This window comes from Haliaeetus leucocephalus, unplaced genomic scaffold (assembly GCF_000737465.1).
Source record: "Haliaeetus leucocephalus isolate CR32 unplaced genomic scaffold, Haliaeetus_leucocephalus-4.0 Scaffold439, whole genome shotgun sequence".
NCBI classification, from domain to species: domain Eukaryota; kingdom Metazoa; phylum Chordata; class Aves; order Accipitriformes; family Accipitridae; genus Haliaeetus; species Haliaeetus leucocephalus.
In genome coordinates this window covers 6,179,660-6,206,799 of record NW_010972875.1, presented here as the reverse complement: position 1 = coordinate 6,206,799, position 27,140 = coordinate 6,179,660, and the positions used below count along the sequence as shown (strand labels likewise).

At 41.5% G+C, this 27,140-nt stretch overlaps 1 protein-coding gene across 1 annotated transcript in view; it reads right to left on the bottom strand.

Moving 5' to 3' along the window:
• Positions 1 to 5,577: 5,577 nt before the first annotated feature.
• ATP10D (ATPase, class V, type 10D) overlaps positions 5,578 to 27,140 on the bottom strand; it is a 45,774-nt gene continuing 24,211 nt past the window's right edge. Inside the window, exons 11-22 of the mRNA XM_010574552.1 lie at positions 25,251 to 25,866; positions 23,686 to 23,795; positions 22,650 to 22,776; positions 18,986 to 19,170; positions 15,254 to 15,563; positions 14,542 to 14,618; positions 13,886 to 14,011; positions 13,365 to 13,565; positions 10,503 to 10,583; positions 10,152 to 10,256; positions 8,747 to 8,934; positions 5,578 to 6,127 (exon numbers count right to left, since the gene is read on the bottom strand). Coding sequence (XP_010572854.1) covers positions 5,578 to 6,127; positions 8,747 to 8,934; positions 10,152 to 10,256; positions 10,503 to 10,583; positions 13,365 to 13,565; positions 13,886 to 14,011; positions 14,542 to 14,618; positions 15,254 to 15,563; positions 18,986 to 19,170; positions 22,650 to 22,776; positions 23,686 to 23,795; positions 25,251 to 25,866 — 2,676 coding nt within the window. The remainder of the gene's footprint in view (positions 6,128 to 8,746; positions 8,935 to 10,151; positions 10,257 to 10,502; positions 10,584 to 13,364; positions 13,566 to 13,885; positions 14,012 to 14,541; positions 14,619 to 15,253; positions 15,564 to 18,985; positions 19,171 to 22,649; positions 22,777 to 23,685; positions 23,796 to 25,250; positions 25,867 to 27,140) is intronic.

Below are 27,140 nucleotides of genomic sequence, written 5' to 3'. Positions count from 1 at the left end.
AGCTAACTAAGGGACATTTCAGGTACTATTAATCATGTTACAACTAATCTACATAGATCTATTTTATCTCTTATTTCCATATCTTCTCCTTTAACATGCCTAATGTTAGACATACTAGACAGCGCTCTAGACACCATTATTAATAAATATTCAATATTTATGTTACAGATTCTGAAACTATTTAAGTGAGTATTGTATCACTGTTTCATGCTCAGAAAGAAAACCCTTCTAGGCTTTGCTAGGTTTGGGTTGTTTTTTTTTTTTATATATTAAAGATTTCGTTTTTACTATAACCTATAAATGCTCTTCTTCCCCCAGCTATAAATGAGAGAAAGCAGCTGTGGCCATGTTTTACCAGTGCAAGCAGATTACAGATGAAGCAGGTTATTGATGCCCTTGCCTCAAAGATATGGAAGCTGGAGCTCTCAGTCCCCCACTTCAGGTTTTCTCTGGGGCCAGGATCTCTACAGCTGTAGGGTGGCACCGTTCAAAGTCCCGAAGCCAATTACGAAAAGTTACCAGAGTAGGGGGCCCAGGGGCTGTCAGAGCCAGCCCGCCCCGCCGTCCATCTGACGTGTCTGGTGACAGGCAGGTTTCAGTGAGGTCTGTTTTCCAGAAGTAAAAACAAAGAGGTGCTGTTGTAAAATGAACAGCCCAGTCTGATGTTACTCTACCAGATGAAGTGGTTAGCAGCTTTGAATTTTGTAAAGCACTGGCGTACATATAATCATTTAATGTAGATATTAGCATTACCAAATGATATGTAATTACACATTTTAATTAACTGGGTTTGGCCTGCCACCAGTTTCCAAGCAGTCCCTCCCAGGAAATGAGGGAGAGTCCTGCTTAAACATACGGTCCAGCCCCCTCCCGTATGGGATCAGTCCTGAAAGAAATTACAGGCTGAGCCCTATCCCAAACAGCTTTAGGAGGGAGCAGTTGGGTCTTTTCCTTTCCCACAACTGTCTGACACAACATTCCATGTAAAGAGGAAATTTGTAATTTTATAAATGTATTTTTATACTGCCTTTTTTATGTGCGCACAAGAAATAGGCAAACATACTCCTCCTTCTACTGTATCGAGCCTTTCCCTGTGTGCTGACATAACGGCTATGATCACAATTAACGCTGTTTTCTCTTACAAGTTTAGCCTCACTGTAAGGTAACAATTGTTGGTTTTACTTCTACCACAGCTGTAGCTCCAAATGGAAGCAATGTCACACAGTCAAGCAGATGTATTTCTTTCTAGCTGTACTAATAAAAATTTACAGTAATTTTCCAAGTAACTTCTCTGTTGAAAATGTGTTTTAATCTTTAGAGAGAGAGAGACTCCATGACAATATGGAGGTGTGAAGTTATAAGTTTAGCAATAATGCCTAAAAATAGCCTTAAAAAGGTACATGCATACGCTTATCTAGCTTTTTTTAAGCAGCCCTATTAGCACTACAACACTTGTGCAGGTTCTGGCACTACCAGCACTCTACAACTTTTATTTTCTTCTGCATGTATACTTCAAGTGCAGAACATTGCCAGGAATACCGCTGCCAACAACTACTTTGGATTGAAAAATCTGAAAAACTAAAGCTGCAATCAAATTTCTCTGTTCTATGGCTTTCCTCAGGAATACAATTAGTTTGAAATAACCATCTCCTTTTAACTGGTATGCAGCATTTCAACGACATGTACACATGCTGAAATCAAAACAGTAAGCATGCAAAAAATTAAAATAGTTAAAATTTGCCTTTTCACTGCAGTCAACAGTAAGGTATGCAGGACCATGAGGGCAAGAGTAACATAACCAGACTAAAACGAACAAATAATACAAAAAACCATACTGAAATTCAGCTATGAGAACGTTCTTAACAGTCACCTTCAGAACATGTCCATTAGCCTCTGCAGAGAGCAAGGGCTGGTCTGATCAGCGGCAGAGCCAGGGCTGGCAGGAGCAGTGGGTGCTCTGCGTTAGCTGATCCTCAGCCTCGTGCTGCAGCCAGCAGGGCTGAGGGAAAAACCACAGCTTGGGTTAAACATTCAGCTCAAACTGTGCCACAGGTACAGACCAAAGCTCACTGTGCTGCAAAACACTCACTCAGTAACAGCTGTGGCTGACTGCCACCTGCAAATGTTTAGCACAGGTGCAGCTGCTGTGAAAAAGATAATTTTAAAAATTGTATTTTTTTCTGTAAATCAAATATTGCACCTCAAAAAGTGAGTTAAAGCTGCTCTAAGTGTAGCTACAAAGTTTGGGGGAGTTGAAGGTGGTTTGTTTTAAACTGACAAAAGTGTAAATGCTGTGCTTTCCTTCATGACATCTGGAAGGCACCTGTGAGATGATCTTAAAAAGCTTGTTTTCAAAATGGAAAAGCCAGGTCATGCTGTGCCTGAGCACAGAAGCAAGCAGGGGATTGTGACTTCTCTAATGGTAAAAAAAAATAAAGGAAACACTCAACTGTTGAGAAGCAAAGGGAGAGTGATTCGCTTGCACCCTTCATTTGGCACCACTTTAGATATGGCCAATTAACATTTTGAAGCTTTTATTAAAGACTCACTACCCTCATCTCCCCTTCAGTGAAAAATAGCAACTGATCACAGCAGATAGCCATTAGTTATATCTGCTGTTTGTCCACAAAAAAAAAAAAAAAAAGGGTTTTACACAATGGATAATTTTATCACTTAGACTGTTTGTCAAAGTCCTCTAAAAGAACACAACCTCTAGTGGACAATTTTAAGCAACACACACCATCAGTGAAACAACACACCAAGAAAAAAATAAAACGTGTTATTTTGTACCACTTCAAAAGTACTTACAATCTCGGCACAGAGGAACTTTTAAAAGGACCTAAAGTCTCAAGGCAACCCGCAGGCCTGGCACTTCTGAGATGCAGATGAAATCATCCTTCATCCAATTTAAGAATCCATCCTGAAAGCCTCACCACGCTAAGCAGCGAGTAGTGGGGTGACAAGGCTCATAAAAAGCCACATAACAGCAATTTAAGTGTCCCAGAGGCATGCAGCTGGCCCCAGGTCTAGCAGGTGACTGCCGCTCATGTTTCTTTGTGTAGTTATTTTGATGCCACGGCTTACAGTCACAGAAGATTTTGGAAGATCTTGCTCTGAATGCTTACAGCTTTTGTGTGATACACACGTGAACTCCTGAGACTAAATGATCAGCTGCTACCTACCAAATCTGCTGCTAAGTTCTGCTCCTGCAGCAGAGCAACAGGAGGGCAGGTCACAGGCCAGTGTTGCTCCCCAAAGTCCTTTACAGTGACAGGAAGGGGAGAGAGCTGAGCCCTGCACTCCCTCAGGTCACCGCAGCAAGTCCCAGAGCTCCTCCATGAGAGCTCAACGCACCTCAGTCATAGAACCATAGAACAGAATAATCTCTTCTCTGTGACCGCCAAGTGAAGAGAGCCCATAGATTTAAGGTGTAAAAGAAACAATCAGGTGAGACAATAGAAACAAAACCAATATTTGACTTTGAGGGCAGGAAAGCACTGGCCTGGCCAGCTTCTCTGGAGCTGTTTACAGCAGGAGAACATCTGCTGGGAATGATAAGGGTAAAGCCAAGCCTGCCTTGGGCTGCGGAGCAGAGCAGATGACTTCACTGGGTTGCAGCAAGTGTGTTCCTGTATGATTCTGCCCTTGTACCAGCTAATCTCCCTGGACAATCTGCTGGGCGTTTTGCATCTTCTTCTTGGACACCTTGCAGTTCCCATGGCATGTACAGAAAGCTGAGATGTTCCAATTGGGACACCTGGAGTCTACTCCTGGCAAGGTGCCCCTGCAGCAAGAAGGATGCTACAGACAAACATCTGAAAATCGTAACTGCAAACGAACACACTCAACATGATCTCTTAGAATTTGAATGTCTGCCATCACTTCAAAGGTCCCCACTAACCTTATGTTAGAACTTCCCCAAAATATTTTGTCATATGTTGAACCAAATTAGAAAAAAATATTTGCAGAAATGGCTGTCATCACTGGCTCCTTCCACTGTTTTTCTTCTACAGGCTAAACAAAAAGGGTATTTTTCTCCTCACTAACACCAGGGATGGAGTCAGCCCTAATTACATTCTACCTTTCAAAAACAGAACCATTTTAAACTTTTGGTAACATGTGGTGACCTGCATTTGGATGAACTTAGCATGCCCTCAATATCTGCCCTGCATAGCAGCCTCTCAGACCTCACAGCGTTTGTTTAAATTCTTTCAGAGATCTTAAAAGATGTGGAATATGTAATGTTGATCATTCACATGGAAAGCTCATGGTTCAGTTAAAAAGCAGAGCCCTTGCCCCAAACATGGTGCCTAAAAATAAACACACAAATGTTGGCAATTTGAAAACAGAAAGTCTTAGAAAGAGAAAGAACCAAAAAAACCCATGGGCTCAATACTGATTAATTCATTAGCAGCTACAGTTTGAGGAAACTGTTTATTTCAACAGGTGCTAGTGGATACAAACAATTTCCTAAGCTCCTCCATAAATTGACCATGTAACTTTTTGGAGAGGGAAGTAAAAAGGAGGCAATATTTTAGACAGTCTGGAACCCAGAAGTAGCCACATGCACCTCAGCCAGCTTTTGTGCAGCGTGCAGAGCAGCAGGAAACTCGCAGAGGCAGGACATCTCCAACATAGATGAGCAACAGATCTCAAATTTGGGATATGCAATGGGTTATACCTTCTTCTGAGCAGCCTTTAGAGATACTTAAGCTGTTTATTGTAAAAGTCTGGAGGAATGTAAAAATACCTGAGAGTGAAGAAGAGTAATGTCATCAGCTAGAAGCTGCTATTAATAGGAGAAGACCTGAAGACAGACTGGAGCTACCCACTGCCACTGGCAGACAATTTTACAGTACAGGCATGAGGTAGAGTTTAGCAAAAACTCAGGTAGTCAACATCTGAGTTGGGTGAGGGGGAAAAGAAGTCCAGTCAGTGGCAAATGACATGAAACGGCACATGGAGACAAAAAGGAGGTATGTGGCAGGAGGATGAACTGTCGTGGAGAACAGAAGGCTGCACTAGGATTTGCTCTTTGTGGAAGAGGAAGGTGAGGTAGACACATAACACATATGTCTCATCTGGTCCGCTCTTCTGATGGTTAAAATTGTGTTTGGCCAGCACTGAGATGGCCCATGCAATAGCCTGGTGAACAAACTGGACCACAATGGTTAAAACAACTACTGTACACACATACTGGAGGAGTCTTGCAACAAGCCAAGTAACACTACATCCCACCCCTTCTGCTTACTTCAGCAAGTGGTGAATCCCAGGGAATGCTAGGATTTTAGGACAGCAGTACAAGGGATGAGGTTGGCTTACCTGAACTGGATCCTGCAAATCCATATTCATGCAATGTCCTGTCCATAACACCATGGGGTATTATGCAATGTTGTATACAAGAAATAAGCACTATGCAAAGTCTACTGTGTGAAAAAATATAAAAAACAACCCAGCCATTTAGATCTTGAACCTCTTAAGAAATTACTGAAAAGATTTATAAACAAAAAAGCCTTTAAGGAAGTGTGTGCATCATCTTCCTTGGCTGAAAAAAACAAAACCACAATGCAGCATAAATCAGCAGTTACTACTCTTGGGTTTTAAACAGCATTCCGACTTTGTAAAATGCATTAAAGCATCTTCTTCACACAAAACAGAATTCAAACCTGCTTTGTGTGCTAGAGAAACAGCACCGCTGCCCTCTTCAGAAGCACACATAGAGACTTTGGCACATGAGTTATTACTGCCAAACGTGTCTGAATTAGTTTCCTTTGCTGAATTCAGAAATATGTTTTTTTCAGAGTTCAAGCCATTTGTAGTCCCAGACTCATCCTGAATGTCTGGTAAGAAGGAGGTGTCCTCTACTAACCCATGTCTTGAACAGGCCTGAAGAGGTGCTTTAGATGTTGGCAAAACACTGGCAATGCTTTCTTCCTCTGATACAGCACCTGTGGCTGAGCTGGAAGACCCAGAAGTAGCCTGGAACTCCACTCTACAGTTTACAATGCAGTCGTCTTCCCATCTCTTAATTGCTTCCCTCTGCTCCTTGGGGGTCAGTCTGTCAAGGTGCTTGGCTCTCAACACCGGAGACAGAAACAATGTTCCTTGGAGAACTCTCAACAAATATCTACAAAATAAACAGTTTCAAATAAGCTGTTTAGAAGCAGACTCAAGACTGTTTCCAGGAACACTGAAGGAAACCAAACACCATTCAAGTAACCCTGAGGCTGCAGCAACCTCTGAAACAGTTTTTGCAGGTGCCGTTTTGTGAACATAAACTGTAAGGCCAGCAGCTGCACCAGAACATGTTTTAAAACTGGCATTTTCAAAGACAGATATTGATATCAGGTGCTTCCATTTTTCTGTCCTGAACACAGTCCTCCCACAGACTAGTCGCTGTAGCAATGCGCACTTGCAACTTCAATGAAGGGCCAGGGTCCCAACTACACTGAAAGTGGAGCTTTCTGCATATAGTGTCAGGCCCCAGAAAAAAGGCATCAAAATCAGTGCACAGTTTAGAGTTTCCCTGGCACTTCAGTGCAGATATAAGGAGTTAAGAGATATTGTGGAAAAAATTAGGCCTAGAAAAATTCATGCTTCCAAGCGAGAAGCTGTTTATCACTGCTGTTCTGTACTGATGATATAGCACTAATACAGCCCTGGAAAGCTGGGAAGAGTAGGCAGAGCATCATTCTAAAATTCTTAACTTTTGCAGGAGCCAGAGAATTCACCAGAAGCAAGAAAGAACATGAAAGCAAAGGCCAAAGAAAGCAAGCATCACATGCAGTAAGAGGAATATGGAGTACAAATGATGTTCCAGAATTAAACTCTAGGAATAATTCATATTAGAACTGACTTAACTGGCAACTTAGGTTGGGCAAAAGTTTTAATCATAGATTTTTGCAGTGAATCTTCAGTCAACAGGGCATCCAACATCTGTCCCTCTGTAGGAGAGCTGCTCCTTAAAAACTCCAGTGAAAGCCCCAATCTCACTCCCTCAGGCTAGGTGTAGAGCACCCTTTAGCTTCACAGTCCCCGCTGACTGGTGGCTTTTCAGTGCCTTACAAAGGATTACATCAGAAGTAAGCAAGGAGAAAAAAACATATGTGTGACAGCAGCGGTTCCATAATAGGCACTTCTGCTTCAAATCACTGAAGTGGAAAAGCTTGAATTAGCCACAACAGCTATAAATCTTCTGAGGTATTGGCACAGGGAGAGTGCAAAAGACTCAAAAGAATATCACTGGTAAGGCTAAATACTTTGCATTTAATTCACCATGAAAAACACTGTCATCTTCAAAACTGAACACCTGTATGTTGGAAGCAGTCACCAAGCTGCAAGCTTTCTTCTACCTAGGCTCTCTACAGCCTTACCAAAAGGTCCTAGAACCGCATTTATCAATTTATTTGTTGTGTAAGGAAGATCTACTGTGTGTGAAAGAAAAGGCTCTGCTGTCACCATCTGATGGCAAGCTGAGAGCAGGGATGGGGAGGGAAGAGCATACATGTTGCTTGCACCTGACGGTTTGTCCTGCTGAATTGAAGTATGAACCAAGGCTACCAGTTATGATCTCCAGTGAGTGCAGCAAAACCCTGACTGTTATGCTTAAGACACAGATCGGGACGCGTTCAAAGGGGACTCAAACACTTGGTGGCTACTGCAGGCACCTACAGCCACAGCTCTGCCAGCTTTCCTATTGGTGGCATTGCCAACTCATGCAGCCTGTACTGCAGCACTTGATCCAGAAAGTGTGCTCAGACTGTGCCTAATTGATATAAAATGATGTCAGGTGAGGAGGAAACAGCAGTTAGTCTCCTCAACACTTCTCTCAGTATCTGTCTGTGCAATTCAGTTTCAGGTCCCACTCTTTCTGAAATTATATAAGAGGGAAAGAAAGAGACATTACAGCAGCAGAATGAGTAAATGAGCACTGGAGGCACTTTGCTAATAGGCTGCAGACTTGATTTCATGTTCAGACAGTGAAAGAAAGATGGCTGTGGCTACTAAATAGAGCTAGGCTGAGAGTTTGATGAAGTCTCTTTCACTGGTTTTCACACAGTTTTTCTCTGTTGGCTCACTCAGTTGTCTCACTGCTCAGCATGCTGGTGTCCAGGACCTCCACCGAACGCTCCTGCCTTTCCAGGGTGAATGAGTTATTGAACTTGAGAGTTAGCACTTCTTCAGTGAAGCAAAACACTTAAACATTAGGCATGATAAAAACACAACTCAGGACCCCTTGTAAATCTAATCAGTGTGTTTCCACCCCACAAAGAAACCTGTGCATGCATTCTTCATTCTAAATATTCTTTTATATATATATTCATGACATAAATTTCAAACGGAAAATGGTTTAACAAATAATCACAGACTAAGCACAGTACTTCTACATATAGTACATGTTCAACTTTGATCACTAATTTAACTGATTTGTATATAAATTATAAATTCTGTGGTTACAGAGATTACTGGTTTTTTCCCTCCAAAGACAATATTTAATATAATATAAAAAATTTAATGTAATATAAATCACAAAAGGAATTTTTTATTTACTGAAATTTACTTTGAGAACATGTCACTAAAGAGCTGTCCTCACATGGCTTGGTCTGGTAGAGTTACAAAATTTTCTTTACACTGGGGGTCATGGGGCAAGGAAGACCTCTATCTAGAGAGATTTATAGCATCACTGACTCCAAGAAAATTAATTTTGCTAACAACGGTAATCTGCAATTATTAAACAGAAACGCACCTGGGTAGCAGAGCAACACAAGTAGTCAGGAGGCAAACTAAGTAAAATACTGGGTCTGTCATATGCTTTTCCATGATCCAATAAGGATTTGATGGGGGGTTGTGGGTTTTACAGGTTGCCCCAAAAGCCAGAGTGAAGACGAAGTATAACAGGATGCTGCCAACTATAACTACTGTATGTATCCAAGTCTGTAATTCAAAAAAGGAAAGAAATCAGATTAAACTGTAAACAGAAAGACCTGTAACACCTGTATGTGTGTACACAGGCATTTATGAACATGCACACACTTCCTACAGTTCATAGGTAACCCAGCCATTTAATTTTTTTTTATTGTACTAAATGCATAGTTTTTGATTCCTGTGTGAACGACATTTTTCATGACCACCTCATCCACTGGCAACAGAGAAAGCCTTCTCAAGCAAATGGAGGCAAGATCTTCATATGACACCACCCTTACACATTTTGCTTGAGACACTGATTAACTGTTTCTGTAATTTTATACCTAAATGGCTATAATAGTTACTATGGAAACAACAGTGTCACTGGTCTGACAGCTTGCCGATATTCAAAAATGCCAAATAAAACCCATTTAAGTAATGTTTTCCTATTCAGAGCATGGATACACACATGCTACCCATATAGTCTCAATAAAGACATTTTTATCACTGCTGCCATGCTCCCAAAAGAACAATGAAAAGACTGAATCACAACTTGAAATTTCATCCATTATGAAAAAATCCTAAAAAATATTTTTCAAAAAAAGAGAGAAAAAAATAAAACCCATTAATCTGTGTCCTTCTACTGTAAATATTATTTTATTTTCTTTAAAATTATAAAAAATAGCCAAGTATTACCCTTGTAAGGGCTGTAAATTTATCCAAGCTAATGCTTTAGCTTGCCCAGACTTAATTAAAAACTGGAATAGCATTTCTGTAGCGTATTGGTTCTCTAGTTCTGGCACCAAAATATACCTCTGAATTGTTTATCCTGGCCACAGAGCAGATCATCAGTTCCAAGCATTCAAAATCAACAGTTCACATTGTTGTCTTTGAGATGCAAGCTTTGGGAACTAACGAAGGCTCAGTAGATCACTGGTTGGTTCTACCATTTGCAAAACTAAACTGACATCCCCAAAACCACCACATCCTAATGAGGCAGGATCCTTTTGCTATTTACAAATAATTCTGAGGCCAAATTTTGTTAATTTTAGTCATATGAGTAATTCTATTGGCTCCAATGACAGCTGCAGCAGGAGAGCTCACACGATGACATAAAATATTTAGGTTTTGGCCCTTTTATACTTACTCTGTTTTGTATATGAAGCCCTTTCTTCCATTTAATTTTAATGAAAGCTGTATGCACATACTCTGTAAGGAATATACTCTTTTGGAAACAAAGTACTTACCACAGACTTGCACTCAATGAGAAGGTGAAACAGTATTATGAAGAGCGCTGCTGTGTTTATAGGGTTTCCAAAAGAAAAAATGTCTATGTCTGAGCCACAGTAAGTCTGTAAAGGAAGACAGTGGTCAGCGTAATATATTCTTTATGTATAGTCCTAATACACAAAATGGCATGAACAGTTTCAATACCATACATATTTGCAGGCACACAGTTCCACCCAGTTCCAGTGATGATCCTGTTAGTACACATTTATATATGAGGAAGTAAAATCAAGCACTTCATTTTATTCTCTAATTTGCCCGGGTTTTTAGTATGTCAAAATATATAAATGTATTTCATACCCAGCACTTACAAAGTAAGGCACAAAAAAGCAAACGAGACTTTGGTAAAAAGCATCCAGCAACGTTATCCAGAAAGGTGAAGGCAAGTAAGCCTGTAAGAAAAAAAGATAATGACATTGAAACAAATTGAACAAATTGCTGCATCCTTAATTAGTATTAATTTGGATTTGGGGAAAGATTATCTGCAGAAGTAATTCCAGTTAGTTTCCCAATGAAGAGGCATCTTTTGTGTGTTATGATAATAAGAATAAAGAGCTCACTCCACACATGTACTTAACTGTTAGTATTTAAATCAGCAGCCAGATCTAGGAACTCTGATCTTACAGCTGTTTCTGCCTGAACAGTCCTACCAGAGCCTTACCTAACTGAGTACTAAGGAAAGGAAAGGGCTAGGGGACAGTGAATTAGCCTAGCAGCTTACCATCACTGAATGCCACGTCCCCCTTTCTTCTATCTCCACTCCCTTCTTTTTGGTACACGTGCTTCTGCCTCTTAATTTGTGCTGGTTGACTCATCTGTGCGGACTGGACTCCACTGTGAGCTAACTTAACTCACTAGAGTGTGAGAAATCAATTCACTTTTCTGCTGGAGTAGCATGTTGCTATTTTAGTGAGTGAAATCAGCTCCTGGAATGATCTGATGGGACAACCCAGCTGGCACAAAGAAGGTAGTTTAACGATGTGGGTGAAAACAGGGAATGGGAAGAAAAGAAGGGAGAAGATGAGAAGGAACAAGCCTTCCTCGCTCAGTGGCAGCAAACTGCTATGACAGCTCAACTGCTTATAAAACCAGTTGCATGTGCCCTGGCTCAGATAGATCCCATTCCTTCAGGCACTAAATTGAGACACACAGGTGAGCAGTCTAGTCACGCAGGACTTCCTCTACAAGTACTGGAGAGAGATGGGTTTCTCCAAAAAGCCATTCAGCCCTTTCAAGAAGTGAATGGCTCTGTGGAGGTGGTGTAGGAAACTTACGTTCTTATTTGCCTGTCAGGGAAGTGCTTTAAATTACAGAAGATGAATCCAAGTTACTGTCCATTTTTATAGCTTATACAGAGCTGTACATTTGTGATGTCATGGTGCAATATTGTGATACTACATCTTTTAAAGCATTTCTCTTTCTTCTGTACTGCACTTGATTCGAAACAATTATTTCAGTGTGCTTCCATGCAAGAAAGGAAATGGTATACTACTTAATAACTCCAACCACAGATCAAGGCAATGCTATGCTAGACAAAAGAGGAAAAACTCTGATAAAAAGGGAAAGGAAAAAAAAAAGGGAGGAAGGAGAAAAACTATTATGTAATGCAGTAATTCTGATTATGTTGCCTCAAAACCTTCATCTCAGCTCAGATCACTGTACATATTCTGAAGATCAAAATAAAGGGCAGAATCTTGAGGCCTTGTAACCTTTACTTATTCAAAAGTCTCTGTGACTGACAAAGCGCAGACCTGCTCCAGCCAGTCTACAGAGGCTCAGATTGGTATCAAAAGAGTACTTAGTTTTGCAAAAATATCATAAACCAAGCAACATAAAATATTTACCGGTATGTAAAAAGAAATGTAAAGTCCACGAACAAGCAAAACAAATTTTCCCCTCACTGTAATATCCTTCTTTCCCTTCTAAACCAGACCTAGACTTCTGTCAGTTTATACAGATGAGACTGTGCAACTAGTACACAACATGTTGTAGCTCATTTTTGTTAATAGTATTTTTTAGAATAGAACAAAACAGAACAGAATAGAATATTTCAGTTGGGAGGGACCTACAATGATCATCTAGTCCAACTGCCTGACCAATTCAGGGCTGACCAAAAGTTAAAGCATGTTGTTAAGGGCATTGTCCAAATGCCTCTTAAACACTGACAGGCTTGGGGCATTGACCACCTCTCTAGGAAGCCTGTTCCAGTGCTTGACCACTCTCTCTGTAATGAAATGCTTCCTGATGTCAAATCTGTTATTGAAAGGCTATGATCATAAAGAAAATGGTGAGGTTTAGATGACTCATATGCTCAGTGTTTCCTCTCTCTGGGCTACTAGTATCTATTCTGTCTCGGGCTCAGTATGTCACTGCCTTCAATTGCTATAATAAAAATATTATTTTAATTAAGTGTTAAACTAAAAAAAAAAAGATAAAGTTAAAATTATGCTAGAATTCATGCTAAGCAAAGCAGAAACCAGGAAAAAGCTTACTGATTTATGTAATTTTGATTCAGAAACTACCCCCTACTCCCTGTGGCTTTCTGTGCTAAATGTTTGGACAGAATTTACTTATAGAGTAGATATGACGTATAGTGTTTTCAAATGGGAGAAAAGTGCCACCAGCACATTCCAGAACATACCCATAAGGGGAAAAGAACCCTGAATGACAGAACTTTCTTGAGGATTATTTGAAAGGAATCTGCTCTGGTTCTTGTCCATTCCTCATTACTTTGCAGCTGAGACCCTTATATGACAGTGAAAAGCCAGTATCTAGTGCCCTTATCTTTAAAAGTTAAGCCCAGATGCTCAAAAGAAACCCATTTTGAGGAAGTATGTTGACAGCTGAGGCAGTGAATGAAGTGAACATGCTGGTAATGATGTTTATCTAGCACATTGTTTCACCTGAAGTCCTTAATTTCTCTTATCATCTAAATGTCTGATAAGATTGGGTGTATGGCTGAAAAGAACCTAAAAAAAACTTTTGAAAAAACAGCTTTTATTTGTGCACATACATTTGTGCACAGGTCTATAGAGAAAGGCCTATTTCTCTAACAGAGAAAGTGGTTTTAAGCTTCAAGTTTGCCTGATGTGAACCATGAAGGAAGGAAACACAGAAATGGATTAAAAGCTGACCATTTCAATTTGCTTCAGGCCAAGAATTCTGTAACCTACCACAGATTTCTGGCTCGTCATGTACAGCTGTGGGAGCTGCATGAGTATCTCCGCAGGCACATCTTTGTCCAGGACACCATAAACGATGGGTGGCACCGATGTAAAAAGGAGATTGAAAAGAATCAAGATCCAATAGTCAGTCATTGATGTGCCTGAAAACCCACAGAAGAACTGGTACCAGAACAGGAGGTTCACATAGGCCTGAAAAGTCAAAGATGACATGACAAAATGTTACCCGTGGACAAGTGTTTTAAAAGCCAGGAGGAAAACAGGCAGATCTTATGTCTGGTTACAGTAATCTGTGGAAAATTAAGTATAAATGCTGTGGAGTTCATGCCACACTTTGAAACTATATGTCTCTGCAGACATAAATGGGAAACTGAATTGTTTGACATATGCTTTTTGTGTCTTTTTGAACCCATTCACAATAGAAACTAAAGAAGAATATAAAGCCCCATTAAACCCTTCAGTGCTCTCAAATACGTAAACTGTGATTTCCCTGGGATGGGACAGCTACATACCACATTCTTGTAGAAGAAGTAAAGCACCATGTTGGTAAGTCTGGTGTAACACCAGTGACCATGGACAAGCAGCAGCTTCTTGAGGTGTCTAAACTGAGAGATTGCAAAGTCACTTGCCATCACAGCCTGCAACACACGTGAAGGAAAGGACATGTTAGTATCCAAACTGTTAAAGATAAGCTTCAGATACTGCCAAGTGAGCAACTTACCTGCTGTTGGAAATTCTTATTTTATGATTTTTTTATACATAGTTCTTACAGTCTTACCCTCACTCAGATCTGAGCCCCCCCATACAATGTTTTACACTAACACACACAGCTCAGTCCAACACAACATAGGCAGGAACATGGCTGTCTATTACTATCACACAACTGCACAGATATGACTGATGGTTAGGCTACTTGTTTCCTGGCAGGACATGAGTAATAGGGAGTTTGGTGACAGGCAGCAAGCTCTGTTGTTTGGAGTTTGAACTCCTGCAGCATTCAGCTTCCAAGCGCTCCTGCAAGAGTGCTGAGGCCTGGGTGTCAGCTCAGGCTGCAAACTCTTGCCTGTGTATGGCAATGGACTGTGGAGCCACTGGGCCTCCAGAGTAAACTCTGAACCAATTTAAAATGGAGTCTGATGTCATTTGCAGCTGTCTTTGTATACACTACCTGCATGCCTTCTTGGCCTGATATTCCCACACCAGTGTCAGCCACCTGGATCATACTGACATCATTGGCACCATCACCTACAGAAAAAAGAAAAGAGGAAAAAATCAAAACTAACCTCTTTTATTTGGAATGCAACCTGGAGGCAGCTTTGCCAGCTATCACATCGCCATGGAGGTGGCAGGAAAAGACAAATATACAAGAACACCAGAGAGTTCAGAGAAAAACATTCTTATGGCCAGCAGTGCAGCCTATGAAAAATCCTACAGAAAGCAAGATTAATAACTGGAAGGCCTGACTGAACTGAGCTATATTCTCCAAATGGATATTAGCTGTTCCTTTTGTCAGAATTTAGTTGGTATGCTGGAACAGAAAATATGGGTGTTTGAAATCACAGTGAGTCATCTCCCCTATCCCTCCCTATTTTGGAGGGTTGTGATGGAGAATGACAAAGAAAATCCCCTTACTTGCTCCTTTGGACATGTTACATAACACCGTGCATGACTGCTGCTCTTGTTGCTTTACATCACCATGAATAAGTTTATGGACTAGATTTGCTAGTTCAGAAGACTAACATCATTTTCTGCCAGAGACAACTATGATTCAAAGGATTATCTTCCTTGTAAAGTAAATTTTGTGACAGAAATTAACAAAAATATAGAAGAGAAGAAACAGGCTTCTACTTCCTTTCAGAGAAGATAACCACAGGACTCACCTACAGCTAATGTCATTGCCTTTAGCTTATTTCGCACCAGTCTGACCACAATACTCTTCTGCAGTGGTGTGGCTTGGCAGCAGACTACAGCCCGACATTTTTCTGTGAGTTCCAAGAAAATATTCTGTAGGCTGTCGTGAAGGACATGCTCTAAAGTCCTTCCATCAATAACCAGGCCTGCACTGAACCCTGGAGCTCGGGTGGAGGGACTTGGAGAAACACTCCCAAGTTTCCGACTGTTTTTTTTGCTGGCAGAAGTATTCTTCTGGATCCCTTCTAAAATTTTGCTCATCACCAAGGCACAGGCGTCCTAATTAAAGACAAGAGAAAGGCAACTTATTAAATACTGCTTGTGTTCTGGCTCCCTTTTCAATTTATAAAATACATATGGAGAAAAGGCCAAATGCTACCCTTGTGTAGCATTTTCACTTGAATCCAGAAAGGCTCAAACATGAGGCTGAATAACCCTTTAAAATCACAAAGGATGCAGTTTGTTGTTAATAAAAGGGCCTGTGATTTAACTTTGCTTAAGTAGATTGGCTTGGGTATTGTACTAGAAGGGAAAAAACTGAAGCAAATCAGAAAATGTTCATAGACTAGCAGAAAAAACAACCATTAAGGATTCTGTAATATAAATGCAGCTTTTATAGAAGACTTTTGCTCTCTACATTTCTTTTGTCTGGCATGCAAAGCCAAAAGTGCATTTCAAATCAGATTATAGATGAGCTGCAATGAATTACTGAAGAACTGGCCTTGTGGAATTTTTTACCTTGTCAGAATCAATATAAGATGCCCAAAAGATTCTTGGTATCAATATATGTCATGCATGTGCTATATAGAAGAAAATACATATTCTTAAATCTTCCCATGATTTTACTTTGAAATGCAACAGTATCAAATCCTGTCTATTTTTTATTTCAAAGCCCAGTTAGAGGGAGGATGAGCACTTCTGCAAAAGGGGCTCAGTTCTCACTGTTAAGTAAGACACTTGTTCACCAGTAGGAAAAAAGGAAGAAAAAAGTGTTAGCAAAAATCAAACCCCAAGCTTTCCTCAACTACAACTGGACTAAAAATCCTTTCCTTTTCACTTTATTTTCCCCAGAGTTACCACTTGCCACACAATCTTCTACGGCAGATACAAATTGAATTTCTAAAGTAACATATAAGCAGAAAGAAAAAGAAAAAGGAAAGGTCTTAGAAAAATCCTCCAGTCCTTTAGAGAAGTCTCAGATTTCATGGCTCTCCTCTGAGGAGAGACATATGATATGTTGGCTTTACCAGCTACAGTTAGTAATGTCTCTCTTAAGAAACCCAAAATTGATAAAAATCAAGATTTGAAAAACGGCTGGTTATAAGCATCCACAAGAAGACATAACAATCAAGTAGGATTAAACCTGCCACCAAACCAGCAGCATTTTTAACCACTCTTTATCACATGGCTCAATTACTGAGTGGTGGGGAGAAGGTGGGCTTTTTCTCTGACAAAATTGTTGGCAGATTAGCTTTCTTGAATAGTGTGCAATGTACTTTAATGCGACAACTCTTTGTACATTTATGCAAGGCAAGCAGGGCTGAGGGAATACACCACACAAAGCAGCACAAAACTGAATTCAATAGAATTTGCATAACAATAATTCTTACATTACTAATATGCTGTAACTTACAGCCATTTGAAATCTCTAATAACATGTGAAGCATGTCAACTCTCCGGCCTACTGTGTGGATTGTCTGGCTCATAGTTCACAAACAAGTTTTACCATGTCTAGTGCACACAGGCGACTCATGGGGGTTACAAAAGCAACCCAGCCTTGGATTGCCTTGAGGCCCTGTCTCTCTGCAGAGACGACTCACGGGGAGCTGTGTAGACAGCTTAGCCCTGGGTTGTCTGATAAACCCTAAACTAAACAGGGCGGTGGCTGTGCCATTCAAAGAACCAAAACCTGAACTGAGCCTTGAAATCCCTTAACAAATAGTATGCCCTGAGTCTCAATCCAACCACTATTCAGTTGCCTGAGGAAGCAAGGTAAAAAAAAAAAAAACCAACCCAAAACCTGGAGGGTTTCAGCTTCAGTTTCAAATGACAGCCTTGTGTATTCAAACAATCACAGACCAATAAAGGAAAGATAAGGGGAAACTCCACTCAGATATACATAATCCATTTAGGCATATATCATAATCCACTCAGACATAGTCATACACACCATTCCACAAGTCAGGGGATAAAAACTCTAAGATTCAGGTTGGAAATGGGGGAGTCACTTCTCCAACTATACAGTTGGCTTGTGAAGGAAACCCTTCCCCACCTTAATTGGGACGCCGGTCGAGGTAACTTCCCTGGGATTGAAAGCCCTTACCTGGAGGGGTAAGTGAATATTGTTTATGCTTTACGTTTGTAAATGCAGTTGTGGTTGTCTGTGAACCGCTTGTGGTTGTAATAATGTACTACTCTTGCCTTAAAAAACTGCAATAGTGCATTCCTCCATTGTATCTGTAAAACCTGCAATAGTGGCATGTTAAGTCTGTAAGTGAAGTTCAAATAAATCATTTGCTTGAACCTTGCAGTTAAGTCGTTTTCTGTCTGTGAGAGACTGAAAGAGTTAATGTCTCGAACATTGTGGTGGGGCAAGTTCTGCTTAAAGACAAACCCTACACAGCAAGGAACCCAGGTGAAAAGCCCATCACCTCAGATGTCAGCAACAGGAGAGGGAGGGCGTGCTGCAGGGTGAACAGCTCCCTGTTCTGATGAGCTGTTCTGATACAAAGATCAAACAATGGCCATGTCTGCAGGGAAGGAGAAGTTACTCCACAAATGACCCCCAAGCCCAAAGGCTCACAAACTGCTCATTAACCTGTTTGGGTGCCCGGCCAAAGTGGGGGCAAGGATGATAAAAGGACACAAACTGAAGCCCCAGGCACGCAAGCCCACCGGAACTGGACCCCTTGGCTGACTGGACCTCTCGGTTGACTGAACCAACGCTGGACCTAGGACCGGTGAAATCTTTCTCTCTTCCTTTTTCTCTCTCTGTCTTCTTCTCTCTTTCCTTTTCCACAATCCCTATACCTCATCCGTTTCAAGATATAAACCGTTAACCAAGTCTGAGACTAAGAGTAGATCCAGCCGCCCCTGGGCCCTTCTCTGAGGAGGAGTCTAGAAAGCAAGGGGGTCTGCTCTGAACCTCGTGACTCAACGGGAGGGATCTTCTTATCCCCTGAATTGATGTATATGGTTACACAGTTTACAGAAGTAGTCTTATGCCAATTCTTGTTGTGAGAAACCCCACCACCTACTACCATGCCTCCCCAGTTCAGTTTGCTTCTGTCATAAATAAAATCTTTAACTGATCATTTGGTGTCATTTCACCTTAATTGAGCCTGAGGGAATTTTGAATTAAACACCACCTCCTGGTCTGTCCAGTCTGGGTTGCGACACCTCACACCTACCACAAAGAGAAATTAAGCAGTCTATTCAATTAAAATAATTAATCATTATTTAGGGACTGTAAATAAAGAAATAGATGTTACATACACATAAAGGATTTCATATTTGACCTGCAAGGAAGCAAACTGTCAGTTTTCCAGTATTTTCATCTTCCAATAAATCATGCTGTCTTTGGTTGGTTGGGAAAGCAGAGATCATTTTATTTTTCCGTATTGCCCTGTGATATAGCCTGACTGAATTTTTCAGCAGAGAAAAAAAAAATTTTTTGAAGAAAAGTGTAGTTTTCCACTCACCCTACTCTGTGATTTGAGAGTGAAGATTCTGTCATCTGGTTCCAGCAGTTTACAAGCATAGGCAATGTTGACAGCTGTCTCTCTCTTGTCACCTGTCAGCATCCATATTTTTATTCCCGCTTTCCGTAACGCCTGTATTGTGTCTGGAACACCCTCCTGAAGGCGATCTTCAATGCCAGTGGCACCTTAATTTAGACAAGCAGAAGGATTAGTGCTGCTGTATTTCCAAAACCAAAATGCTGCAAGAGTGACAGAACAAGATGGTCCTCTGTGTGTATCCACATCCCAAAACAGACACCCTACTGGGACATGCTTGGGAATTCCTCCCTTCCACATCTTTGTGTCCCAGAGCCCCTCACATGTGACATTGTTGACACATACCCTCGTGTCCTGGTTTCAGCTGGGATAGTTAATTTTCTTCCTAGTAGCTGGTACAGTGCTGTGTTTTGGATTTAGTGTGAGAATAATGCTGATAACACACCAATGTTTTAGTTGTTGCTAAGCAGTGCTTATCCTAAGCTAAGGATTTTTCGTGCTCTGCCAGCGAGGAGGTGCATGAGAAGCTGGGAGGGAGCATGGCCAGGACAGCTGACCCAAACTAGCCAAAGGGCTATTCCATAGCATAGAACATCATGCTCAGTATATAAACTGGGGGGAGTCGGCCGGGAAGGGCAGATCACTGCTCAGGCATCAGTCAGTGGGTGGTGACCAACTGCATTGTGCATCACTTGTCTTTTCTTGGGTTTTATTTCTCTCTCTTTTTGTTATGTTCCTTTTCATTACTATTATTATTATTATTTTTAGTTACTAAACTGTTCTTATCTCAACCCACAAATTTTACTTTTTTTCCAATTCTCCTCCCCATCCCACTGGGAGCAGGGAGGAGCGAGCCAGCAGCTGTGTGGTACTTAGTTGCTGGCTGGGGTTAAAGACAACACCTCATTACAGCCTCAGGGGCCTTCAATTCTTCACAAGACCCTTTTAAGCCAACTTTTCTCATTCTCACAGTTGTTTCATCCCATAGTGGCTGCGGGACACAGACCACCAAGCTTCTCATGACAAATATATGCCATTATTCCCACTCCCTCCTACCTCAGAATACCCCAAACCTTCTTTCATGTATCACCTCGATGCTTCCTATCTCAAGGTCCACTTCTCTTCTCAACTCTGCTCCAGGTGGAATTCTCTGTACCTCTTGTCCCAAGCCTTCACCTTTTTCACACCAAAATCCCCTCTTCTTATATCATATTTTTGCACACTGCTGCAAAAACCTGCCATTCATCATCAGGTTTCTCAACCACTCATCGCTGCAGTACCTCCTGTCCCAGGTCTTTTCAATTCATAGCACTGAACCCTGTTTTGCCCATCCTCCTGCCCACACTGCCAACCTTGACATACTCCCCCACAGGGAGGAAGCACTGGCTCTAACACACACCCCTTAGTGGTTACAGAAACACTTTCAGCAAAAAAATACAGAGACTTTAACAGAGATACCCTCTTTTCTGGTGTGCACAGCAGGCAGACCTATGTCCCTAAAACCAGCTTACAAAACCTTCTGTTCTGGTAATAGTAAGGCAACACAACATCAGCATGAAGCAGAACCATCTCTGAAAAGCTGCAGTGCCAGTGACTTACTACGGTACAGGACATTTTCATGGCTTTTTCACAATACAAAGGGTACTAAATCATAACCAGGAGACATGGTTTGGCTTGTGGGATTCGCAGGCTAAGAAAGTTTCTCAGAAAGAAACTTCGGCCAGTTGCAGCTAGGTTCATTCTGAAAAACAAACAATAAAATTCAAAGCAAAGTTTTCCCTCCTAGCATGATTCTAGTGCGTGACTCTAGCCAGCAATTTGTGCATAAAGCACTGACTGTCATATGGGGATGGATAAGAGCCAAAAGGTCTCGCAAATTTCCTACGCTACTGCAATTTCTTCAGTAAGTAACTGCCAACAGGGCACACAGCTCATGGCCCCTGGTCACCAGGAGGACAAAAACATCCAGGTCCTTGCTCTGCACTCTGCCTGCGTTTTGATGCAAGTCAACAAAAGAGGCAGGAAGGAAGATGCTGGGATCTATTTGACGCAAGCGTCTTTGAGACACTGCCACACATTGTAGGAAGAGAGGAAAATGTTGTTTTAACTTAGGCACTCTATACACTTAACACTGCCCTTCTGAGGTACTTGATCACTTCATAATCCAACAGAAGCCAGCTTCAATACATATACTGCTGAGATCCAAATCTGTGCTTAGTTAAGTACTGCACATTAGGACTATTCTGTCCAGAAATAGATTTCCATTCAAATACAGACCTAAGGCTTTATATATAGCCATATCAATTTCATTCCTGCCTATGCAGTGGACTACAAACCACTGCTGTCCTCCATGATCCTGGCAATACTGAGATGATTTGAATTTTTGCTTGTTGTTCTGTGAGGACAAAGTCTTCGTTTCTCAGTCCTAAGAGGACAGTCAGAGTTACAGCTGCAGCTATACCAGGTAAGGTTTATTAAGAAAGCAAAGGAAGGCTCAGAGAAGAAGAATGAGAAGTGCTATAAGTAGTTCTACCCTGCAGATCACAATGTATATATGTCCCAGGCAGGGGTAACTAAGCTAACAGAGGTACTGAAAGCAAGCACCTTGGCAGTATGAAGCCATTTACCCTTCTTATTCTCACTCCCTTTAATGTTAGGGCCAACCCATATTGTTTACTGTCCCAGAGACACAAGACAAAAAAGTGCCTTGGCCAGCAGGACAGCAGGTCTCCACAGCAATTAGACTTCCCTCTGCTGACTCTAGTGCAAAGGGTACCTGTATAGCACATCATCCCTTAAAACTACAGCAGCTAGCAGCACTGCTATGGCTTCTCTCGAGAAACATGCCAGCAATCCCAGAATTCCTTTTAGTATCAAGGTTTATGGCATTTGCCCTGAGCAGATGTGGCACAAAATGAGGGAAGCAACACTTTTCCACACAATAGGATCTGCCTCTCTTCAGCTTCTAGCATGAGCTGCCTTTACCACCACAGCCAGGTGTTTGCACTTTGTTTTCCAAATGTTATTTGCTGGGCAGTCCTCTAGAACTATTATTCCAGACTGCCTGCAGTTTACCTTTTACACATCTACACCAAACATTTTTCATTTTCTTTTGGCCTCCCCATTTCTGCACAGCTGAATGACCATCAGAGGAATGGCTCCTGCAGAAGCATGCCTCACTTCTTACCTACATGTTATTACAGGAGGGCATAGCACAAGCATACCTGCTGTGCCACAAATGCAACAGTGATGGAAAACATGCCCAGAAGTGGGATCCCTGTGAACGTTTGCCCAGGCAGGCTTGTGATTTTTTATTATCATTTCATGTGCTTGTTATGATAACACTTAAAAACTCTAGTGAGCACAAAAAAAAGAAACCCAATTAAAAAAAGAAAAAAAATCAGCAAAACTTTACAAACAACAGAAGAGCACTTGCTGTCTTCAGTGTGTTTTACAACTAGTACAAACTTACCAGCAAGATTTATGAAAATTCAGGAGTGACAATAAATTCTACATCTGTAGGAAGCTGTGTGTTACACAAACCGAGTTTAGCACAGCTCTCTGCAGGTAAATTCCAATTATAAACATCATAAGCAGTTTCCTGGGAGTTACAGCGTTTTCTACCTACCAAGCAAAGTTAGTTCGGTCTCAAGCCTGACGGCAGATTCAAGCAGCAGTGCCTCCCTATTGTCAATACTGGTTTCCGCTAAAAAATGATGATTTAACCACTCTGCATATTCTGCATCACTCATCACCTACAGAGGGAGAGAAGACATACAGCATGTATCTACACTGTGTTTTCAAAGGCACCTCAAAAGTGTCCTCACAGTTACTTCTGCTGTCCACACACTGAACCTAGAAGCACAGTCCCTGGCAGTGCATTCCTTATGTGCCCCAACATGTCCATGGAATTAGTACGATGTTCATAGTGTTAGATTACTTTGCCAGGCTTCACAAGCCAGATTAGTCACCAGCATCCTGCAGGTTCCTGGAGCTGCCTGACAGATTTCCATTTAGATGGAAGGTAGGCAGGCCAGTAAGCGTAGTATACTCTCCCTACCACTCTTTAATTGCAGCATTGACACAGCCACAGTATCACTGCACAGCTGTATACAGCTTGATGACTGTACAGCTACACAGCATGTACTTTCACTTTCCATAACCCTTTGTAAAGAGGTTTCTTGCCTGTTTCAATCCCTATGGAATTTTACTTCTGAACAGCTTTGAATTTAAAATGGAATCTCAAAACATCACTTAAGTTTTGCATCCAGAGCTTGTAACACTGCAAACTGTTTGTGAAACCCAATAAAACAGGTCTGACTTAATTTGTTTTCTGTGTCTGTAATTCCAACCAGGGTAAGTTTCACACAAGCAGACCTGCTCAGGACTCTTGAAGAAAAATCAGGCTATTTGACAACCCCTGTTTCAGAATTAGGCTATTAAGCTGCTTGGCATCCTGAACTGACAGCAACTATGGCAATCTAATGGAAGTCAAGAATTTATTTGGGTCAACTTACAAATCCCTCCTGAAAAAACATAAGGATAAACAAAATGTGGCAATGGAAGCATCTGTTCAGAAGAGGTGATGTCTACTCCACTGGTGATACCACTCAGGCTGGTCACAGACTGTAAACATTCTTAAAAATATATAATAAAAGGAATACCTTCTTAGCAATACACAGAGTGCGCAGTCCTCTTCTGGCATAGTCATCCAAATGCTTCTGAGTTCTCTCTTTAATCTTCTTTTGTTCCATTTCTGAATTATTAGTACCTACTATCACACAAAAAGCAAAGAAAGCAAATTAAATATGCACTCTTAGGCTAATTGTAGCAGAAAATTTTGAAGGTCTAAATACGTTTTAAAAATACCAAAATGTTAACAGGTTTTATTTTAACTATGAGCGTATCTTCATGTTTGCACAATGTACTGTGGCTATACCTACAGTGAGCATGCACTGTGCCAGTCTGCGCAAGCAGTGAGGGGGAACGCATCTGGTACTGATACATCCTTGGATGCCACTAGTATATCAAATTGTTTTCCTAAAATAAATTGATTTTCTAAAATGAACTGGGCCACAGACACCCAAGCAGCTTTACTTTCACTAGTATAGTGGGAGGGAGCTAAAAGGGCAGTTGCAGAAAAGCTTATTTAAAAATAACTGTTAAGGGATGGACTAGTTGGACAGGCATTCAACCCACCTAACTTTGGACACGTAGAAGTTAGGATCCAAGTTTAACTTGACAATCAAAGTAAGGAGAGGCACCTCCAGACATAAAATTACCCCCCTAGTAAGACGACAGATTTTGGAGGTACTGTTTCTGCCCCATGGCCTACAGAAGCTTTTTGTCTAGACTTTAGATGGCTAATGGTGGGTGAGTTAAAATCCACCCTTGGAACTGGAAATATCCCTCTTCCTCACTGAGACCAGCCAGCCATGGAACATACAAACTAAACTCCCTTTTGCAGAAAGCAAGCCTTTAAAAATAATTCCTTTATGTAACTTTCCAAACCATTAAAAAAATCCCCTTGGAACATCTTCTGAACTTAAATATATTTAGGTATTTATTTCTAACATACATAGATAATACTTTCTCTTTACTGCCTTCAGTGAAAAATCATTGACTGTTCGCTACTGCCTATGAACAGTTAGTGCTTAAAAAACATGGTGCAGCCCTCCTGTGGCAGATTCAAAATACATTTACCCCCGAACAACAGGGGCCAGCAGGAGGCACCCCACAACTTTACAGATATTATTATTACACCTAGAAACACAGAAATAGTCAGTAGTCGAAGGGAAAAAAATCTCAAAAAGCATTGATAGGTGACATCTGCCAGCTATACCTCTCTCCAACAGGTCAGAAACACTAACACAGGTAAAGGCTAGAAAGTATCTCATTTTAATAAACATCTCTCACTGTGTAGCAGAAGCCAACTATTCAAGTACATGACCTTACTTTATAACTGGAAACACTTCAGTTGGCTCCAAAGGGTCTGCTTAGACACCACTAAATCCTTTGAATAACAGCTGCTTCCCTCTTCTCAGTTTCCACACCAGCACAACCATATCGAGGGTGACAAGCAATACTATCTTTCTGGGTTCCCTATAAGGAACTATTCACATATAATAGTTCTGCTTGGTTACTTGTCTCTTCTCATGAATCAAGCCATCTGTTCAACTGTTCTGAAGAACGACAAAGGTGAGCAAAGAATTAGAAGTTCTATACATACCTTCAGATGCAGTTCTCAACAAATCCATCATGACTGAGTCTGCACCTTTTGTGTACACCAGCACTTTGTTGGAGATGGGATGCCGAACCACCACTGACATCCTTTTCCGCACTGAATCAAAAGGCAGGATGTGCAAAAGCTGAAATGTTAAAGATCCCAGACCTGCAAAGTCCACAGTTACTTGATCTGGAGTCCTAGACTGTAAAATACATTTATAAGCCCTAGCAGCATGAACCAAGGCAGCTTCATCTGGACTCTCAGCTTCATAACATAGTTTAGGTAAGGGAGACAATTCAATAGATGACACAGCACTATTGTGTTCACAGCCAGCAGCTACATTCACCGTATCTAGTTCTTGAGGCACCTGGGAATCTTCTGGGCTGTCAGTACTGTGACACTCAGCAGCCCTTTGAGCAGCTCCATCCAAGGCAGGTGAAGCCAGTTTCATTCTGAAAATAGACAGTTTGCTCACAAAACTATTGGGGCTTTCAGATGATGACTCTTTTACACTTGGAAGTGGGGAGGAACTTAGTCTCCGGACTGACAATCTCTGGAACATCTGCCTGATTTCCTCAAGCGATTTAATAGGCATCCTACCCAGTGAAGACTGTCTCATCTGGAACAGAACAGTTAGAGAAAGCATTTATGTTAAATTCTTCATATTTTATTAAAGAAGGACAGCTTACAAACTATGTATGTTTCTTAACAAAAGTAGTATTTTAAAATTTACCATGAGTTTGATTGCTTGTATAAAAGATGGCCAGCTCAGTTAAACATATAACCATATGAGTACGCTAAACAGCTTCTGTAAGAGCTTCATTATTCAAACCAAAAGAATTGTAAAACCACTTCAGATCTGAAAACTGTATGCATTCCAAGTTTGATTCATGACTCCATAGAATCATAGAATCATTTAGGTTGGAAAAGACCTTGAAGACCATCGAGTCCAACCATCAACCATGCCCACTAAACCATGTCCTGATGTGCCTTGTCTACACGCTTTTTGAATGCCTCCAGGGATGGTGAGTTCACCACTTCCCTGGGCGCTCTGTTTCAATGCCTGACAACCCTTTCAGTAAAGAAATTTTTCCTAATATCCAATCTAAACCTCGCCTGGCACAATTTGAGGCCATCTCCTCTCATCCTATCTCCAGCCACCTGACAGAAGAGACCAGCACTCACCTCACTACAGCCTCCTTTCAGATGCTTATAGAGAGCAATTAAGGTCTCCCCTCAGCCTCCTCTTCTCCAGACTAAACAGCCCCAGCTCCCTCAGCCGCTCCTCATAAGACTTGTGCTCCAGGCCCCTCACCAACTTGGTTGCCCTTCTCTGGTCATGCTCCAGCACCTCAATGTCTTTCCTGTAGTGAGGGGCCCAAAACTGAACACAGGACTCGAGGTGCGGCCTCACCAGTGCCCAGTACAGAGGAACAACCACCTCCCTGCTCCTGCTGGCCACACTATTTCTGATACAGGCCAGGATGCTGTTGGCCTTCTTGGCCACCTGGGCACACTTCAGCCAGTTGTCAGCCAGCACCCCCAGGTCTTTCTCTGCCGGGCAGCTTTCCAGCCACTCCTCCCCAAGCCTGTAGTGCTGCACGGGGTTGTTGTGCAGGACCCGGCACTCGGCCTTGTTGAACCTCGTACAATTGGCCTCAGCCCATCGATCCAGCCTGTCCAGATCCCTCTGTAGAGCCTTCCTACCCTCAAGCAGATCAACACTCCTGCCCAACTTGGTGTCATCTGCAAACTTACTGAGGGTGCACTCGATCCCCTCATCCAGATCATTGATAAAGATATTAAACAGAACTGGTCCCAATACTGAGCCCTGGGGAACACCACTTGTGATGGCCACCAACTGGATTTAACTCCATTCACCACAACCCTCTG